We start from the raw sequence: 22,010 nt of genomic DNA on the forward strand, positions 1-22,010 counted from the left end.
GGTAGGTGGTGTGTGTGGGTGTGTGCGTTACGTTAATTCTACCCTTAGGGTAATCGGGAAAGCTATTCGAATAAACCGGCATTTAAGCCGGGACCAAAAGCAAATGAAGAGTCCGGATCCGGTCACAGTGAAGCAGGCAAGATCAGGAATTTCGTTTTCTAAATTCAAATCGCAGCTTTACCAACTGCAAGCTGTATGCGACTAAACAAATCAAACTAGCCCGAGTCCGCTTCCTGGCTGTTAAAGGAAAATAATACCGCAAACCTCACAGGCTTGTTACGAGGTCATGTTCAGCAAACTAACACAAAGTAAGAGCTCTTTTCAGGAATTCTAAGGACAGGCTGAGACTCTAGGAAAGAACTCCGGGAAAGCCCAACCGCCTCACAGCACGAGCACAGCCCACTGGCTGAAGTGCAGGCGGTGATTGGCTACTCAACTCCTCCGTCCCGCCCCACCCGGGCGTCCGGTCCAGTCGTGGCCGACTTTGTGCCGACGTAAGTTCCCAGGGGCCACCAAGTGGGCGGACGGTCCCCGTGACGTTAAGATGGCGCGTTACGTCACGGTGGGCGGAAGTCCCGGCCGCTGTTTTGAAATCAGGCCGCCGGAGTCTTTGAAGCTCCTTCCACCGCGGAGGCGGGCAGTAGCCCAGCGCCGGGTAGACCCCCTGACGCTTACTTCCAAGTCCCGCGGGCTTGAGGCCGCAGCCTCACCATGTCCACCCCTCCGTTGGCGGCGTCGGGGATGGCGCCGGGGCCCTTCGGCGGGCCCCAGGCTCAGCAGGCCGCCCGGGAGGTCAACACGGCATCGCTCTGCCGAATCGGGCAGGAGACGGTGCAGGACATCGTGTACCGCACCATGGAGATCTTCCAGCTCCTAAGGAACATGCAGGTGGGAAGGAAGGCGCGCGCGCTCCTGGCTGTGCGTGGAGAGAGCGGGATGCTTCTTGGAAGAAACGGGCGCTGGTTTAGTCGTTACGGGGGGCCCCTGGGCGTCAGCGGGGCTGTCCTGGGCAAACCTTAATTATAGGATCGCTCCATTTGCATTCATAAGTATTCCCCAGTGATGCGCCTGTCCCCAAGATTCTGTGATGTAAAGGTGATGTTTTCCAGAGAGGAATTCTGAAAGACTGAAGGCTCATTTTCTACATTCGCCCGGATTCTCTAATTCCTAGGCAAACTCTTGTGTACCTTTCAGGGTAAACGTGGATCTCTCACTATTTAACCTCATTAGACTGTCTTAGCTTTCATCTCCTTTTCAAGTAAAATACTTTCTGAGGGTCTGAGGAGCTGAAGAATTCAGATTCTGCCAGCCAGTTTTGTTAAACATTTTTATTTTGGCATAATTGACATACAATTAAATACATTTATATAAAGTTTTGACATATGTATATACTTAGGAAACCATCAGCCACCACCACCCTAGGAAGTTTCCTCATGCCCCTTTGAACTCTACTTCTGGCGCTTCCGTCCGCAGACAACTTCTGATTTGCTTTCTGGCACCATAAATTCGTTTGTATTTTCTAGAGTTTCATATAAATAAAGTTATACACTATGTAGTTTTTTGTTTTGTTTTTTGGGTCTGGCTCCTTTGACTCAGGATGTATCAATAGTTCATTCCTTTTGATTGCTTAATAGTGTTCCATTGTGTGACTATATCACAATTTGTGTAACTGTTCATCTGTTGATGGGCATTTGGGCTGTTTCCACTTTGGAGCCATTATAAATAATGCTATGAATGTTTACCTAACAAATGTTTGTGTGAACACGTTTCATTTCTCTAGAATGGATAGATGGGTAGGAGTGGAACTGCAACTGCTGGGTCATATGGCAAATAACTCTAATGTTTTGAGAAACTTTTCCAAAGTGGCCACATCATTCTGCATTCCCACCAGCAGTGTTTGAGGGTTCCAGTTACTCCTCATCTTGACAGCACTTGTTAGTGTATGTCTTTTTGCTTTACAGATTCATTCTCCCAGTCTGTGGCTTTTCATTCTCTTCACATGGCCTTTTGAAGAACAGACATTTTAAATTTTGATGGAATCGAACTTATCAATTTGTTCTTTTACAGATTTTGCTTTTGGCGTCATACCTAAAAAATCTTTGCCTCACCCAAAGTGACAAACATTTTCTCCTATTTGTTTTCTTTTGGAAGTTTTATAGTGTTAGGTCTATGATGCACACTGACTTTGTTTTCTTATATATAATGATAAACACGGATTCAAGTGCATTTTTTTGCATTTGGATATCCAATTATTTCAGCACCATTTTGCTTATCTTACTACTGTGTCATGTGGATATCATTCTTGTTTTATGAGGGTTCTGCCAGAGAGGTGAAGTGACTTGTCCAAAGCTAGTTGGTGACGGTAAATTTGAAACCAGGTCTTCAGACTCTTACAACTCTGATTTCAGTGGGTGCGCTATAAAAGTAATTTGAGTGCATAGAAATCTTAACCGTGTCAATACGCCAGTGTGAAACACAATACACAAAGGGAATCCAAAAGAAGATATGAAATCTTTAGCAATCATTTTTAAAAATTAATAGATTAATATCTAAAAATGACTGAAGTAGGATTAAATTATTTTTCAGAATTTGGTAAATATTTATTTTTACCCTGCTATATGCAAAGTACTGAATTAGGACTAGATCTTACAGCTATCATTTATCAAGTACTTTCCTTGGTCAGGCACACTGTTTTACGAACGTTTCTAAGAAGTCTTTTTACCCTTATTTTACAGTTAAGGAAACAGGCTTAAAGAGAGAACTGAAGAGGAACAAATAAGAGAGGGAGACAAACCATATGAGACTCTTGACTCCAGGAAACAAACTGAGGGTTGCTGAAAGGAGGGATGGGGTAACTCAGTTGATGGCCATTAAGGAAGCCATGTGATGTGATGAGCACTGGGTGTTACATGCAACTAATGAACCATTGAACATTATATCAAAAACTAATGATGGTACTATACGTTGGCTAACTGAATTTAAATAAAAAAGAGAATTTACCAACACACCTAACTAGAAGTACTTCCTACTAATCTCTTTATAATGCTAACGCTGTCCAACACTTTGTATGATTAAGAGAGATATAATACACACCCGTGACCTACACTAAGAGAACCAAACTCTTTCCAAAAAGTATTATCAATAACTAGATTACATGTGGTCATATATTCAAAACCAATTTGTAAGGGACTATGATAGTTATTTCTTTGGGCCTCTTACATTGTGAATTCTGTGGTTTAACTAATGTAAGACCCTTTGACGTGTGTCATAATTGGCTGAAAAAGAACAACAATGTGATCCTTCGTTTCCCAAACACTGGAAGAAGTGGCACAAAACAGACTACATGTAACCTTGTTATTTCTTAATACATTTTTAAGGTATTAAAAAAATTTTAATTATCTTCTATATTATTAATCCAGAAGGATGAAGTGCCATAAATACAAACCACTGAGATTATTTCTAAGTATTTGTTTTAGAGAAATGGTTCTTTATTTATTAGTTCTCCATTAGCCTCTTGAGAGTTTGATGAAAAGTACAGATTCTCTTTTTATTATGTTATGTCAATCACCATACATCATTAGTTTTTGATGTTGTGTTCCATGATTCATTGTTTGCATATAACACCCAGTGCTCCATGCAGAACGTGCCCTCTTTAATACCCATCACCAGGCTAACCCATCCCCCCAACAGATTCTCTTCTGAGAAGAAGGCACATGTGAATATCCTGAGTAAAATTTGAGGGGTAATTTTATTCAAGGATTGCTAGGTCCCAGGTTAAGGTTCCCTGAATAAGAAAATACTGCTTTGGTTTTGTTATCCTTTAAATCTTAAAAAAAAAAATTAATATAAAATCAGATTTCAGAAATTAAAAGAGGACATTAAAGTGAACAGTATCCCTCCCATCCCTGTCTGCTGGCTGTCTAACCTCTTTCCACAGGCAATGAATGTTAATGCTTATTACTATTCTTGTGTATCCCTCCAGATATTCTATGCATATTTAAGCAAATGTACGTTTGTTCTTTCATTTTTCCCCTCTTTGCACAAATAATATATATCATACACAACACTTTGCACCCTCTTTTTTATTTGGTATATTTTGGATTATTCATATCTGTCCAGAATATATTTCCTTTTCCTTTTAAGGTGTATATACAGTAATACACTGCATGGAAATACTGTAATTTATTCAACCAGTTCTCTAGGCATTTGGGTTGATTTTAATCTCTCACTATTATGCTGCAGTGAATAACCTCCTACATAAATGTGCAACTCTACCTGTAGGATAAATTCTTAGAAACGGCTTTGTGCTTCTGTAATTAGATAAATTCTGATGAATTGCCCTCCATGGGTGTTGTACCACCTTCTGCTACCATGTCCTAACCAAGACCAACAACCAGGCTCTGACTAATAGCAAGTTATATTTTGGGACCTTGGATCATGTGATAGATGAAAATCTACTTTACATTCTTCTAGTTTGAATGAGTTTGAGCATCTCTTCATATATTTATGAATCATTTCTATTTCCCTTTCTGCTAGCTGCTTGTTATAACCCTCTCCCTCAATTTATAAGATTTGGCTATTTCCATATTGGAAAAACTTGGTCTGTGTGATAGAACTTGCAAGTATTTCTTTTCCCTGGTCTGTTGTTTGCCCTGCTTATGGAAGTTCTGCCATACATATGTACTTTTTAAGGCAGCTGAATTTATCAGTCTCTTAGGACTTTCAGGTTCTCTGTTTAGTAAGGAAGGACTTTTCCCATCCCCAAATCAGGAAGATTTCTGGGTTTTGTTTCAATTTTTACATCTAAAACTTTGACCCATATGGAATTTATCCTTCTATAAAGTGTGAGGTATGGCCCCAGCCCTACTTTTTCTAAAAGGGTGAATAATTTGTTTTCTTTCCTCCATTGATTTCAGATGCTACTTTATACAAACGAATCTATTTCTGGATGCTCTATTCCATTTGGCTGCCTGTCTTTTATGTAGTAATCCCAAACATTCTTATATTTATTGTGACTTTATAATGTGTTCACACTTATTTCCAAAATTGCCCTGGATGTCCTTATTTATTTTCCACCTGTACTTTAGCATCAGCTTGATTAGTTCTGAGAAAAACCTGTTAAGGTTTTATTAGGTTGATTTAACCTGGAGAGATTTTACATCAGTGTGATGTTGAGTCTTACCAACCAAGAATACAAATATCTTTTTTTGTGTCCCTATGAAGTATTTTAAGTTTTCATCTATATCTTGAAATTTTTGAAGTCTACTGGATATTTTATCTTTACTGCTGCTATTGTAAATGGTGTCTCTTTCCTTTCTCATTTTCGTTTGTTTCCGTATATGAAAGCAAAGCTATTTTCTCTATATTAATTTTGTACCCACTCTTTCTTGACTACCTTTGTTGATAATAGCACTCTATCATATCATTTATATCATATCAATAGTGATGATTATACTACTTCCTTTTTAATGTTTCAGCTTTTTCTTTTTTTTTTCCAATTGCCTTGGCCAGTGCCTCCAGAACAGTGTTCACTAGTAGTATTAGTGATCTTAGTAGACTTCTTGTTCTGTTCCTGACTTCAGTGAGGATGCTTTTAATGTTTGCACATTAATCATGGTGCCGACTTTTTAACTGAGATAAATGTATTTTATAGTGCTGGGGAATTTTTACTCAGTGTTTTATATTTGTTTTAAGACTGGATATTGAATTTAGCCTTTTGGTGTCAAGGGGTGTGATCATATATTTACAGATATTTATTAGTATTCAGGAGTGAGATGGTTATTGATGAGCTTTTCAGCTAAACATGTATACTACTGGTTTATATCAGGAGATCTTAGGCACTATTACAACTTATATTCTGTGGTAGAGGGACCTTGTTTCCCTCCTGTTAACTACTGTGCTGTAGCTTCTCGATCAGTGCCTCACACATGAAAAGTGTGCAAGAATTTTTCGAAGTAATTAAATCTTCCCTTCTTTGAAAATCTGATGTTGAGGCGCCTGGGTGGCTCAGTCGTTAAGTGTCTGCCTTCGGCTCAGGTCATGGTCCCAGGGTCCTGGGATCGGGGATCGGGCTCCCTGCTTGGCGGGAAGCCTGCTTCTCCCTCTCCCACTCCCCCTGCTTGTGTTCCCTCTCTCGCTGTGTCTCTCTCTGTCAAATAAATAAGTAAAATCTTAAAAAAAAAAAAAAGAAAATCTGATGCTATCTATGAAAGGGTGAACTTGAGGAGGGTGATTCTTTGCATTTCAAAAGGATTTTGTTTTTCTTTATGCAAGGATTTACTTCTTTTACATAACACACTTCTTAGTTTTAAGTACAGATTTATGGATAAAATAATTCAGACTGTACTTTAAAACCTTCCATGAGTGTTCACTATACTAAATACAGGGATTATAAATGTGAATAACTTACAGTCTTCACAAAGTAGGAAATATAGGCCAAGTATTAAACCTAGTAAATAAAGGTACAATGCTTCTGTACGCAAGATGTAATCATTATACTGCTTATTGTCACCCAAACAGGAAAGCAGGATCCTTTATTTTATTTATTTATTTATTTTTTTTAGGAAAGCAGGATCCTTTAAAACTTTTCTCTGATGGGTGAAAGTTCATAAATTGAAGGTTCATGAGAAATACTACATTGTATTTAGTTCTTCACCTTTGGGGGGATGAACTTTCAATGCCTTTTCCCGTTAAAAGTTTTGACTGATTCAGCCTTTGATGTTTTATCACGTTTCTTGGAGTTACTGTCCTCAGAGTGTTTTAATGCTTGAGAATTTCTGAAAATCCTAATAAATACTCATTTAACTTGTAAACCATAACACTGCAGGGAATTTGGAAATGATAGAAAAGAAGAAAATAATTATTCAAGTAGATCTCCCTGTTACATCTTCTATCAACTATGTTTAGGCCTTTCCAGTCTTTTTTTCATGTTTACTGTTTTATCTGCTTGTAATGATAGTGTTTCCTGTTTTCTTTTTTTTTCCAAATACTGTACCATGCACCCTTTTTTGCATTCCTACCCCATCTGTTAAGAGTAAACTGAGGTTTAGAAAAACAGGCTGATCTTCTAGCTATTGGATAGTAGTGTCTTGGTTTTTAAGGCACTTTAATCCCCAAGATAAGTATATGAGTAAACACTTATAATCAAAGCATCTCATGTACTAGAAAACATGGTCTAAACATTATTAATTCTAACGGTAGGATGATTTCACAGATCAAATTGTGGGAATAAAATATTGCACAGAATATTTTGATGTACAGAGATGTACAGAGAAAGGAATATTTTGTTCATGAGGTTCAGCAGTGCACAAAAGGTATATTAAGTTCTAAATAATAGTCAATTTCCACGTGTCTGTGATTTTACCATTTCAGTACATACTTTTGGCTTTTTTTTTTTAATAAAACTCCCGAATTAAAAATATATAAGCATCCAAGACAGAACTGTGATCATAAGCAGTTACTTATAATAATTTATTAATGGTGCTCAAGTGCAGATTGATTTGCACCTCTCTCTCCTGCTGTTGATTTCTTTTTATAGTAAGACTTTTGGTGACAGCTTTGTGTTTCATTGCATGCCTTGAGCATCGTAATTACGTTATAGTTAAGGTATTTTGAGATTTTTTTTTTTATAGCAGCAGTATACTGTTCCTTTCTTCTGCTGAAAAGTCCTGATCTTCACTTTTTACTTTTCTTGTGCTGCTGCTTTTTCTTTAAATTTATTTTGTTTTTAATTTCCCAGTTGAGTTCAGCAGCTTGCTGTCTTTATGTAATAGTAATATTAAAATCGTGGCATTATTTTTAAAGTTATAATCTACTTCAAAAATTAGAGGGAAACGTCTTTCAACTGGTCAGAGAGGCCTATCATGAAGTTTTTTCCCGGGCTGTCTTACAGCACTGAAACAAGTACACCAAGGAGCTAACAAATGAGCGAGTATAACTCTTAAATTCTTAAAATTACCCTTGATTAAGTGTGAAGAACAGTTTGCTTTTATGCAGTGCTTAAAAAGTATTTCTGTTTTGCTAGCTTTACTTTTAGAAAATCTTGATTGTCATTACTTCATATTTTTCTTGTTTTTGTTTTGCCTGATAAGCTGCCAAATGGTGTCACTTACCATACTGGAACGTATCAAGACCGACTAGCAAAGCTACAAGACCATCTTCGCCAACTTTCTATTCTCTTCAGGAAGCTGAGACTGGTCTATGACAAATGCAACGAAAACTGTGGAGGGATGGATCCCATTCCAGTGGAGGCAAGTTGTAGTGGTAGAGGGAGGATGAATGTAAGATGCCAGACATTTGTAATCTTTTCCTTTTTCTCCTTCTCTGTTTACAATATTTTCAGATTTCAAACTGTACTGGTTTTACTTTTGACTAGAGAAGGTGAAACTGATATATATGCATAGAATTAGTACTATCTTTTCATGTTAATAATTTGTAGATTTGAACATCCAAGCCTGTAGTGAATTTTTGTTGTTGGGAGGAAAGAGTGGTCTGTGGCAATTTTTATTCTTGCTGCCAGGGTCTATTTAATTAAATCAGTGCATGATTTTTTTAAATAGGAGTTTTAATAGTATTGTCAAATACTCTTACAGTGGTCTTCAAGGCAGTTCTCTATAGATGAAATATTATGTTTTCATCATTATTAATTTAAATTAGCTTAGTGGAATCACTTCTTTTTGAAAATATATTTCTTAAACTTAATCTTGGGTCACAGATATATTTTAGTTCACTAGGTATATGATATTTTTATAGGTGGCCCTTTCCTGTTGACAAGTTCTATCTCTGCCAACAAAAGTAGCTGGGAAGGTTTGGATGTTCTCTCACTACATATGGAGAACAATTTCATGTGACAGGTGCCTCCTTTCTGAGTGATCAGCATTTAAGGGATGAACAGAGAAAAGAGTAAACTGCAAAATGGCCTGAAAAGAAGTGGTCAGAGATACAGGAGAAAGATCAAAAATGTGGGCGACATTGTCAGATGCTGGAGAGAATTCAAGGGAAATAAGGAATGAAAATTGTCCAGGGGCGCCTGGGTGGCTCAGTTGGTTAAGCGACTGCCTTCGACTCAAGTCGTGATCCTGGAGTCCCTGGATCGAGTCCCACATCGGGCTCCCTGCTCGGCAGGGAGCCTGCTTCTCCCTGACCCCCCCCCTCCCCGTCTCATGTGCTCTCTGTCTCTCTCATTCTCTCTGTCTCAGATAAATAAATAAAATCCTTAAAAAAAAAAAAAAAGAAAAGAAAATTGTCCAGTAGATTTTGCTAGAGGAAAATTGTTGGTATATGTAAGGAGAACTTTGTTGAAAAGTTTGTTAGCAACAAGGAGTCAGATTGCAGTGGGTTGAAGATTAAACAGGAAATAAGGAACTGGAGCTAACAAGTGGATATCTATCTTTCAAAAAGCTTAGATAAAAAGAGGAAAACAGTAGATAGAAGGAGGGTTGGTGTCAAGGGTTTTGGGGAAAGGAAAGGAAAAAAAGGGGGGGAAACCTTTAAATGAGAGAGTAGACATGTTTAGATTGTAAAGGAAGAAAACAGTAGGGACAGCTTGGGAGCAGGGAGATAAATAATGGAAGACAAGAGGATAAATCAGAGAACAGGAATAGAAATTAATCATCTTCAGGAGGGAGGACAGCTCTGCATTAGGAGAGAGGAAAGGAAGAAAGGGTGGTTGTTATGTGGATGAGTTTTTATTTGTCCCAGGAATTTGAAGAAGTTTGGCCAGATGACTCCTGGTTGTACCATTTGTTTACCTCTGGCCTGTTCCTGCATTGTTGATATAAGATGGTAGAGACCAAATGATTCCTAAAATCTGTCACATTTATGAGGGGCTTCAAATAAACCTTATCACAAACCATACGTATTTCATTATAATTCTGCTAGATGTTTCATTGCTATATAAATTTTTTTCTCCTACAAAAACTTTCTCCCAACTAAACAAGTTAAAACCTCTAGAAATTTGCATAAACACTGAGGTTCTAGATAGCAAAGTAAATGACATTTATATAATGCACATCTGTGAAGTTCTTTTCTTTCTAGTATAGATGAAAGAAAGCCTATTCTATCTCAATGGACTATAAATTTTTTAGGGGCAAGTATCACATCTTGTCATTTTTGCAGTATCTCACCCAGTGTCTGAAAGTTAAATATTTGCTGACTAAATGGATAGGCTATTATTTAACTGCATGTAATGACTAATGTTATAAGGGCTATTTTGCAAAAGAAACCTGAAAATAATGTATAGGAGGCACTGAAATGATAAACTTCTAATGCTGTTATTTTAGGCCATCACCTGAATTAAAATTTATTTGTATAATACTAAAAGAAAAGCATAAAAATTAACCTTAATCAGAGAGACTTTCTATACCAGTGTAATCGGAAACTTTGCATCATGTTTTTGACTTTGAACTCTGTCACTCCCAGCAACTAATTCCATATGTGGAAGAAGATGGCTCAAAGAATGACGATCGGGCTGGCCCACCTCGTTTTGCTAGTGAAGAGAGGCGAGAAATTGCTGAAGTAAATAAAGTGAGTTATTAGCCTGTGTATTTTATATTTCAGAATTACGGATAAAAATTACAAGGGAGTCTATGTAACTCAAAGACATAGTTTAAATTATAGAATTACACAAAGTTGTTTCTGTGGCAAAATTAACCTAGTTAGTGTATAACCAAACACTAAAAAGGTAAGTAGAAATGCCACTTGAATAGTCAAAAGAGAGATCGCAGAATTCATGCCATAAAACTCTTAGAAAAGCTTCATAGGCACTCAGTCACAACTCATTTACTTTTTTCTTTTCTAAGCAAAATTCTGGCTTTTGAGCTTATAGCATATTTGGAGCATTAAATGATAAAAATTTACAAATAGAAAATGTGAATATCTCAACACCTGAATAAGAAATTAAGAGTTATCCTTTAAAAAAAAAAAAAAAGGTGCCTGGGTGGCTCAGATAGTTAAGCATCTGCCTTCGGCTCAGGTCATGATCCCAGGGTCCTGGGATCGAGTTCCGCATCGGGCTCCCTGCTCAGTGGAGAGCCTGCTTCTCCCTCTGCCTCTCTCTCTCTCTGTCTCTTATGAATAAATAAATAAAATCTTTAAAAAAAAAAGAAATTAAGAGTTATCAAAGCATTAGATAACACCACCCTCCATCTTGCAAAAATTCCTAACTTGAATGTATTTATTACTGAATACTTTTAGAAGTTTAGAAGATAATGTTCAGATAGTTCTTGTGAAACAAAAAGATATCGGGAAAGTTGTCAGTTCATTCTGTGGTGGAAATATGGCCCACACTTACCAAAACGTAACAAATAGCACAATAAATAAAACTACCAATCTCACTAATTCACTTACAAATACACACCCCTCCACCACCTGTTCTGATCCTGAAATTCTTAATTCTAGTTAATAGAATGCATCGGGGGTATTAACAATTAATCCATCACAGCTGAAAAGGGGTTCTGAAGGTAGATGAGGATAATTTAGTTTACATGTATAATACGTAACATCAGTAGATTAAATTGGAAAAAAAAATTTTTTTCTCAGATCTAAAAGACATTTGATAGAATTCAAATGTTACTGATTCAAAGAACACTTAAAACTATTAGTCTTTTAAAAAAAAACTTATTTCAGATAAATAGCCAGCATTTTTATATAGGTGAAATATAGAACTAGTTCTGTTAAAAACAGGCCTAAAATAAGATGCCTTACACCACTGTGTTTATTATTATCTTAGAAGTTACAGTCAGAACAGAAAGAAAGGAAACAGAAACAAACTTTGGGAAACAGGGGTTATAATATTATACACAAGCTTGTTAAGCTTGTACATAATATTATAACTTAAGCTTGTTAAGCTCAAAGAAAGCTGACTAACAACTAGTCATTTAGAGTTTGATAAAAGGGCTTAATATGAATGATACCGTTTTCTTATAATGCTATAAACCAACTAGATTATAAGATCCTATTCACAATTGCAACAGGTATTAAGTAGTTAGGAATTATCAATGATATATGTGACTAAACTTACACATAAAAGAAGTTTTGAATAATTAAAAGAACACATGAAGTTCTTGTGTGGGCAATAAATATTCTAAAAATGCCAGTCTTGAGTATGAATTCTCTTGAAAGTACACAAAATAAGATTTTAGTGCAATACCAATGAAAAAACAAGTCCAAATTGGAATTTGTGTGTGTGAACATACTAAAACATCAAAGAAAATTCTCGTAAGAGTAATAAAACAACTCTTTGCTTCAAAAATTAAAAGATGATATGGACAATATTATAAAAAACAATAACTGTGTAATAATGGTACAAGAACAGAGAGATTAGTAAAATAATAGCCAGAAAAATATTCTTCCTATTGTATATGAAAATTTATTATGTCAGAAGAGGGATTGTGTGGAAAATTTGTCTTTAAAAATAGAAACTTTGGGGGGAGATTATCTAGCTTTTACCTTATGCCCTGTGTCAAAATTAATTTCAGAGACCTGAAAAGCAAAATATTGGAAAATTAAGAGAAAAATGTATATCAAAACACAGGAGAAAGGAAAAAGCTGGATTTTATAAAATTTTCAATTTTTTTCATTAAAAGGAGAGATACGAATTAAGAATATTTCCAGCAAATTTGACAGTAATGAATGAGCATAAAGAACTTAGAGTAAGAAATTTGTAGGGAGGGAGGAGGGGATTGGGGAACTTCTAATTTATATATCTTGAAGAATAAATGGCATTTGGTAGTCTGGAGATATGAGGCATTCATTTTTAAGAAGTGTTGCAGGTTTCTGTTGATTATTTCAAATTTTATCATAATTATCAAATAATAAATTAATGAATAGATTATAGATTAATTCACAGTAGATGTGCTCTGTTACTTTTCTCTGTAATAAGAGTGTTTTTTATAAGATAGTGAAATTATATAAATAAAACAGTGTTATAGTGGTAACTTTGATTTCAGAGCATGTGACATAGAGTTTGTTCTCTACCATAGAAGATTTTATGGTATTTTATAAAAAAAAAAAGTCTGTGTAAATTAAGAAAGATATAATTTTTCTAAATATATGTTTCATTTCACCTTTTATTTCTCTGGGTTGTTCTCCCTTTTTTTTTCCAATTTGATGGCTTAGAAATAACTCACTCTTGATTTTCTTTAAAAGACCTTTCGTATAATCAGAATACAATAATACTTTGACAGTGTATAATCAAAAAAATCCTATTAGCTATTGATTTAGAATTTTGTGAAGGATATAATTGGGTATAAGGGAAGGGTATAATTGATACAAAGGATAAGATGTATAAAAAAATTTCTTCCCCCCCCTTGAGAATTTAGCTTTTATCCAGTCTCTCTCTCCTGGACCCACCTACATACTTTCCTTTCCCCAGTCTTTTCAATGCAGTTATATCATAATTGGGGTTCAATAAATATTCTGTGTTTTTATTATTAAGGCACATAAATATTGTTTATTGCTTAGCCACATAGTAAACTAGGGTCACATTTCCTTGAACAATTTTTTGTCCTCCTGGAGTTAATAATTCTGTAATTTTTAAAAATTTTTCATTCTTTATGCATCTGGGGCAGCATCTCAGCACTGTTTTCTAACTTTTCCACAGAGTCAAAATTACCAGGCAATTTAATGGTTCTTTTTTTCTCCCTAGAGTCTTCCATTTTCTCTATAGGTCTGGATTAAATGCTCTCTAGGCCTGCTGTTCAGCACTGTCCTGGGGCTTCCTTCACCTCTTCCGTTGGCTTCACTGTTTCCTCAGCCTCATATCTTCCTCTTTCTTGGTTTACTGCCTTGTTGGTAAGGTACATACATCAGTGGCTTCTTCAGAAGGAATGTAGGGACTTAAGTTTTAGTCCTCCCATAGCTGTCCACTTGATAGTTTGGCTGGCTATAAAATTCTATGTTGTAAATTGATTTCCATCAGAAATTTGAAGGTATTCTTCCATAATCTTCTCAAATAGGTTTGGCAAACTTTAAAGGACCAGATAATAAATATTTTAGACTTCATGGGACATATATGATCTTTGCTGTAATGTAAAAACCATCCTTAGCTCACAGGCCTTACAAAAACAGGTCATGTGCCATAGATTGCAACCCCTATCTATTTCATTTTGTTGTCTTTCCAAATGGAGGCTCTGAAAGATCTGGTGAACTCTGATGCTTAATCATGAGCCATTTATATTTAAGAATGAGACACTAGAAAGCTAATACTAGGCTTTGTGAGTGGACTTAATCATGTTGAGTTTGAGAAGCAAGTTGGCTTTTTGTGGGGGGAGACCCCCAACTATCATTTTCTGAGGGTTTTTTTTTTTTCTTTAAGGCTGTTTAGTTTCTTCAGAAAAGAATCTTCCAGTGCCCTACACAGAGAGATGTGCTCTTGTCTTCTTGCCTTCTGCTGTGCTGGTGACACTGAATCCACAGCCGTTGTGGTTCAGTTTCATGGGAAACAAACCTCCTAATCCTTAGAGGTGGGGTGGGGCACAGGGAGAGAGTACTCAGTCAGTCACCTACTCATGAGGCGTTGGAGTGAGCACCTGGCACTCTTGCTAGTCCCTGGAGCTCTTTCAGCTGTTCCTCCAGTTCTTATCCCCAGGCCTCACCTGGTGCTGTTGCCATGGCACCGCCTCATCTCCATGGAGGGGCAGCCCTGTTCTCAGTGGTGCTGTCCCTGAGTCCACCTGGGCTGTAGTTTCCTCCCAAGTCATTTACCACTCCCCTTCTACTTTTCCTCTCAAACTACCACCGCGCATCTGCTACTGTCTCCTTTCTGATCATTTTTCTCCACATAGGATTATAGGCTTTTCCATTCCTCTCCTGCCGTTTTATTAGGGTTTTGAGAAAAAGAAGAGAGATAAACACATGTATTTAGTCCACAGTATTTACCTGCAACAAGTTGATTTCAATACACAGAACAGATATACAGTATTTCTGAAGATTTGTCTACTTATGGAATAAAAGCCCATATTCAAATTTTGTGTTCCCATTTATACTTCAGGCATTTAAGAACTCTTTCATTAAATCATTTGAATCTGCTGATTTTGCTGTTATAAGTGCTTCTAACTTTGGGGTAAAACTTGTTTTAGTTAACATACTGAATTGAAGGTTATTACAAAGAAAAAAGAATCTATTTAGATGTTTTAATTGAACAGATTTAAAGCTTAGCCCTGTATATCTATAGGAATTCTTTTTTTAAAGAGAATTTAGGGGGAAAGTATCTTGAGTGGCAGGGGAAGTCCTCATTTGATGGCCTCACAGCTCTCTCCCTTCCTAGGAACTATTATTATATTTTGAAACAGGACTAGAACATTAGGTAGTAAACAGGAGGTTTAAAAAAAAAAAAAGGGAGGAGGGAGGACTAAGATATGGTTAACTCAAACTAAAATCCAAAAAATAAAGAAGACAGGAGAGATTAAATAGCTAAAAAACAAGCAGAGTGGATTTTTTTTAACCTAAAGATGTCTGTGAATTGAATGTAACACATATTTTGACTCTTAATAAAGTTATGTATTAATTAGTGCTACTAACATTATTTATTCTTTTCTTCCAACTTCATCCAACTTTGTACTTCCCTTCTAGAATAGAAGATAACTGGAAATTTTTATAGTACTGAGTAAGGTCATGACCAAGGGATATGTTTTTCTCCCTTGATGGCTCACACACCTGAATGTTTCTGTGAAGAATGTTTTCTTAATAGCTATCTGCAGATGGTAAAATGTTGCCCTAATCTAATTAATCACACAGATACTACTAAAAAAGTTTAAATTCTTTAATTTAATTTTCAACTAATAAATATCTGTATTCATAAACTTAAATTTTTATATTCCTTTTGTCTATTCTTATCAATTCTCTTACCTGTTACACACATTTTTTTAAGTTATTAGGCGGTGATAGGAGAGCTTTAAGGTTCACAGCAATCTGAGCTAGTAACAAACATCAAAGTAATTTGATAGAGAATATTAAAATGAATAATTTTTAACGGCAGCCATATATTTTTTTTAATACCAACAGGCCATATTTAACTGGAAAACAAAGAACAAGCTTAAAAATGATTGCTAGGGAATTTTTTTTCCTTGTTTGTTTTTTCTCTTCTAGGATTTGGAAAGCTTTTGATTTGGCTTTTTGGTTTTTTTACTGAATATTAAAATATTCATATATTTGGGTACCTGCTCTGTGCCAATTATCATTCTAAGTGTGGGAGTTGCTGCGATGTATCAGTCAGATGTGTTGTCTACCACTGTGCACACACACTTCACACAAATGGGTAAGTGTCTTCTCTGAGGATAGAAGACTCTAATGGAAACAAAGCAGCATCCTTCCATGTACCCATTTGTTGTGATATTTACAAAAAAACCCCAAAACCAAAAAACCTGGAATTTAAATAAAGACTTTTTAAAAAATCAGACCAGGGCGCCTGGGTGGCTCAGTTGGTTAAGCAACTGCCTTCGGCTCAGGTCATGATCCTGGAGTCCCAGGATGGAGTCCTGCATCAGGCTCCCTGCTCAGTGGGGAGTCTGCTTCTCCCCCTGACCCTCCCCCCCATGCTCTCTCTCTCATTCCCTCTCTCAAATACATAAAATCTTTAAAAAAAAAATCAGACCGTATTTTTAATACATTGACATTTGCTTATTTTAAATGATTAAGTTGCTTTATGGACCTATATAATAGGAATAAAATTGTATTCTTGGCATTCAATTAAAAATATTCAAAAACTTATTACAATGTATATTTTATTTTTATTCTAAATAAGCTACATAAAATAAGTAGCTTTATGTACCCCTCATTTAACTTTCATTTTCAAAATATCATTATATCTTTGTGTATTTAAAATTGTACAGAACAACACGTTGGTGTGTTTACTACTTAATATACAGTCTGATTTCTTTTTTTTTTTTTTTAAGATTTTATTTATTTATTTGACAGAGAGAGACACAGTGAGATAGGGGACACAAGCAGGGGGAGTGGGAGAGGGAGAAGCAGGCTCCCCGCAGAGCACGGAGCCCGATGCGGGGCTCGATCCCAGCACCCTGGGACCATGACCTGAGCTGAAGGCAGACGCTTAACGACTGAGCCACCCAGGCGCCCCTACAGTCTGATTTCTAACGATGAATATACCACCAATACCTACCATAGGCCATGAAATTTGGGGGCACAAAATTTTGTAATCCGTATTTGATGTAAATCATGAGTTGATAGGGTGGCCTAGTTCAGTAGTCAGATTTTCGGCTTATTTAAATACTTTTCATTTTCTCTTCATACATTCTGGAATCTATAAGCCCTGATGCTCACGTAAAGACAAAAACACTTGTTTGAGACTATATGTATGAAGGACATCAGAATGAGTTCGATTTTGCTTAAACTCTTTTGTTGATGGGAAAACGAAAGAGGTACGTGGGTATTTTTTACAGGTTTGATGTGTAATTGAGTCCATGCACTTAGCAATTAAAGCATTTTTGACCAGTGGTCACAGCCTTTATAGGAATATTACATGGCATGACTTAACATAAACATATTTTTTAAGTGTCTGCTCTACTTAACACATTCACCTGTTGATGTAACAAATTAGGCACAGCTGATGGATTTTGATAATAGCAGCTGTCAACCTCTGTTAAAATCAATTAGGGGCAAGACTGTATATATTAAATCCTGTATCATGTCATGAAAATTTACTTACAATTTAACTAATAAGCATAACTGTCAGCTTGCTGTTGATGTGTTTTGGCTCTGGGTATCTTTCTTGTATGCTAATTTTTAATTTAAAACTTTGTGGCATCTTTGAGAGAAACTTCCCAAGTGCTTTAAAATACATATTTTTTTAATTACTATTACCTAGAGTTGAATATTACCTTGAAAATACCCTACATTTTTTAGTTCTCTTAACTTTTTTTTTTAAAGATTTTATTTATTTATTTGACAGAGAGCGAGAGATCACAAGTAGGCAGACAGGCAGGCAGGCAGAGGGAGAGGGAGAAGCAGGCTCGCCGCTGAGCAGGGAGCCTGATGCACGGGGCTCGATCCCAGGACCCCGGGATCATGACCTGAGCCGAAGGCAGACGCTTAACCAACTGAGCCACCCAGGCGCCCCATAGTTCTCTTAATTTCTTAAGAATGAGACTACTTTTTTTTTAAACAAGTATATTAGAATTTGTATTTCCAAATGACTATTCTTTAAAAGTAGTCCTATTGGCTAAATTGCGCATTTATGCCAGTGATGCATCCGTTATGGAAGCCATCAGACCTGTTTTGATACTGATTTTAAACTGTATTTTTAACTACCCAAGAATATAATTTTATTGCTTCTAATAATTTATACTGAAAATTTGACCAGTGAGCTTATTTCACTGGACTTGGCCTTTGAGTGGTTTTCAGTTTTTAAAACTTATTAAATTATTCCTCCTCCTCCTTTTCTATGGACAGAGTTTTCACCACCGAAATGATTCAGGAGACTCCACCCCACACATTTGTCCATTTAACCTTTTTCATTCAAGTTTAAATCATACTTTTTCTTCAAGAATTTTAATGGATCCCTGTTGCCCACTACCAAGCTCAAGTATATCCCCTTCCACTATGGCTGACCACCAGTTTTTCTAGGCCCTGTGTTTGCTGACCAGTAAGAGGCAGTGTTTCTATCTTTTTGGGTTACACAGCATCTGCCTTACCAGGTTATACAGTCTAGTCATGTGGGCATTATCTTCCTCCTCCTTGATGCAGAATTTCTTCAAGGCAGGGACTGTTCCTCATCTCCCCTCACAATGCCTAACCCAGAGCCTGGTACATAATATACCCTCAGTAAATGTAGAACAGAAAGTGTTACAGGCTCAGAATTCCATTCCAAAGAAAAGTTGTGAAACTTAAAATAAGCATACTCAAAGTATGTCAGAAGGTACTAATTCAAATAAGACTTTCTTTTTTTTTAATCTATTCACATTTTAATCTTCCTTTTATTCTTCGTCAGTAGCTCTTTTCCATTCTCCCTGAAAAGTTAGATTTGAGAGGGGAGGTCGCAGGAGCTGCAGTCCCTCACAGCTAGGGGGCAAGTGATGGCTCAGTGTGACGGGCAGCTGACTCTGAACCGTGCTGAAGCCAGTCATTAGTTCATTCAACTAAACGTAACTGGTTTTCAGCACATGTGTTCGCGTAACTGACTGTCCTCTTGGGTCTAGGTGTACAGGGAGTAGAACTGGCAGGGCCTCGTAAGTTATATGATGCCATCTGATGAGAACACTGAGGAGGAACTTATCTAAGATGAAAGAGCAAGTTAGAGGCAGAGTTAGCACTGGGACTGAGGTTTCCAGCCTCCCAGGATACGGCAGAGCACCTTTACCCTTCTAGCCGTCTGTGTGCTGCTACCCTAGCCTGCTGGCAGAAGTGTCCGTTTCTTGCTCTCTAGGATGCAGAGGACTTCATGGGCTTGGTACTGGCCATCTGGTCATCCGTCAGCTCACCATTATGAGGGTCCATTTGATTAGATTCTGTACACAGTGGCTTCAGTAACTGCCACATACTTCTGACAACAGAGCTCAGAAGATGGAGACTGAGTCACCAAAATTCCAACAGTATCTTCCTCCCAAAAACAGTGTTAAAGTGAGCTTCATGATACTGTATACTGTACATATGCCCTGTTGTTTTATCTGTATTGTATTAGTTATCTTCACAAATATGAATTAAATTTAATATTCAACATTAAAATCTATATAAGTTGTTTTTCTGTTCCAGTAAGTTTCTTGGTCCTCCCTTTTAGCTACTTCCTATTACTTCTCTAACTCTAGATAAAATAGGAGTAACTTACTTAATCTTAGTTGGCTCTTTAATGAAATCAAAATGAAGATTTTTAGGCCTCTTTATAATGAGCATATATACTACTTTATCTGGAGGTATTTTAATATAGCATCTTTAAAATTATCTAATTAAAGATATTTCCTAATGTAATGTTTCTAAAAGGTTAGTGAATAACATTATTATTATTATAATAACTAGTAAGTACTTTGACCGGAAGTTCTCTATTTTGTTTTACCTAAGCAGACATTTGCCACATAGGATTTGAAGGAAGGATGCTTAAAGAGAAACCCAGATACAGAGACACACAGCTATGGGCCATGGGCCTTCAGGGCATCCAGCAGATCTCAGTCATGAACAAGATTATGTCAGAGACTGTGCCACTGGGTCTGCAGTTTTCAGAGTCAGAAGTGGATCCCACTTCATCCTGTGGTCAGTGACTTCTGCCACATTTTTGAAAGCCCAGTTGCTTCAGGCATTGTATTTTCATTAAACTTTATTTCTTATATTGACAGTTTTTTTACATTCAGTGTCTACAAGGAACATTTGTTGAATGCTTACTTATATGCCATGCCCAATTTTAACACAGGTATGTCATTCAGATCTTTTAATCTTCTTAGCAACTCTTATGAGGTAGGTTCAGTTATTATCCCCATTTTTCTGACGTGGAAACTGAGGCACAGAGAGGTTAGGTAATTTGGCCAACGTCACATATTTAGCTAGTGAAGGAGGGGAGTATAAATGCAGAGAATCTGACTCGAGGTTATGCTCTTGACCATTATGTTACACTGCATCTTGGAAAACCTATATCTTGGGTTTTGTAACAATTAAATGTTTAGCTTAATTTCTTTGATGGTGGGAGTGGAGGCAGAAAGGGAGGGTCAGGGGCTGGAGCCAGAGGCCTCTGAGGGCTGAATTAGAATTCAGTATGCCTCCAGGGAGTGTTAGTGGCCAGAAAAGGATTGAGACCTTCCACATTGAGGAAATACTTAGCTTAATTTCCATCTGGATCATTAGAGTTCTAACTTACGACATTTTAATCTTCATAATAATTTCATGGTCTATAATTCATGAAACATTTTTGATAAATTCTTTTGTTTCTACAGAAACTCAAACAGAAGAATCAACAGCTGAAGCAAATTATGGATCAATTACGAAATCTCATCTGGGATATAAATGCCATGTTGGCAATGAGGAACTAAACTGATATTTAAATTTCCTGCTTTACACGTTATGCCATTTTTCCCCCCTCAAGTGTTTTTTCCCTTTGAAGAAGATTATCTGCTTTTATTCTACTCACTAGAATTAAAGTTCCTATTTTTACATTGCAATTTTATATTATTCATTGGCAGTTTTTTTTAAGCTATTGATTCTATGGAAGATTATTGTAATAAACTTTGATAGGGCTTATGTTTTGGTTAATCTTCATGAATTGAATTCTTTAAGCAAAGTAAGTTTTGTAAATAAATTTTTCAATTTGATCAATGGTGGTTTTGCTCATTTTATTACCCTTTTAGGAGAGTTAAGGGTTTAAACATTTTTGCAAATGAAAATATCAAGTACAGTCTATCTGTGGTACAAACTAATTAAAATTAAACATGTAAGTCTCCATTTCAGCTCAATTTTTTTTTTTTAAAGATTTTATTTATTTATTTGAGACAGAATGAGAGGGAGAGAGAGAGAGCACATGAGGGGGGGAGGGTCAGAGGGAGAAGCAGGCTCCCTGCCGAGCAGGGAGCCCGATGCGGGACTCGATCCAGGGACTCCAGGATCATGACCTGAGCCGAAGGCAGTCGCTTAACCAACTGAGCCACCCAGGCACCCCTCAGCTCAATTTTTTTAAAAATTTAGAGTCCCAAACAGGTTAAAATGAGAAAATAGTTAACCTGTATATTGCTGTAAATAGATGAAAATTACTTTTAGCATGTGTTTCATGTGTTGGGTCTTAACTAGAATGACCTGTCTCTAACAGGACGGAACGAAATAACGTGAGTCTGGCACAAATGGAAATCACAACTATGTGCTTCTGTGCTCCCTGCTTTAGCCCAAGAAGCAACACCCTAGCTGATTCTTCAGATACACCCTAAAGTAATCTTGAGTGCCTTTTGGAAACAGTAAATTTTTAAGAGTTTTAAATGAGATAGCTCTACATGACAAGTGCTTTTGTAGACTGGTAGTTGGTCTATACTAAGTCCTTCATAGACAGGAGCTAGTCTCTCAGACTATAAACAATATATCCTCAA

At 36.7% G+C, this 22,010-nt stretch overlaps 1 protein-coding gene across 1 annotated transcript; it reads left to right on the forward strand.

The window, feature by feature from the left end:
- The first annotated feature begins 558 nt into the window (after positions 1–558).
- On the forward strand, positions 559–21,248 carry MED30 (mediator complex subunit 30). The gene is made up of 4 exons (XM_006734290.3): positions 559–888; positions 8,091–8,249; positions 10,420–10,524; positions 20,874–21,248. Exons 1-4 carry the CDS (start codon positions 712–714, stop codon positions 20,967–20,969), a joined length of 537 nt encoding a protein of 178 aa, XP_006734353.1. The 5' UTR covers positions 559–711; the 3' UTR covers positions 20,970–21,248.
- Positions 21,249–22,010: the final 762 nt, after the last annotated feature.

This window comes from Leptonychotes weddellii, chromosome 4 (genome assembly GCF_054177405.1).
Source record: "Leptonychotes weddellii isolate Sample4059 chromosome 4, ASM5417740v2, whole genome shotgun sequence".
Taxonomy (NCBI): domain Eukaryota; kingdom Metazoa; phylum Chordata; class Mammalia; order Carnivora; family Phocidae; genus Leptonychotes; species Leptonychotes weddellii.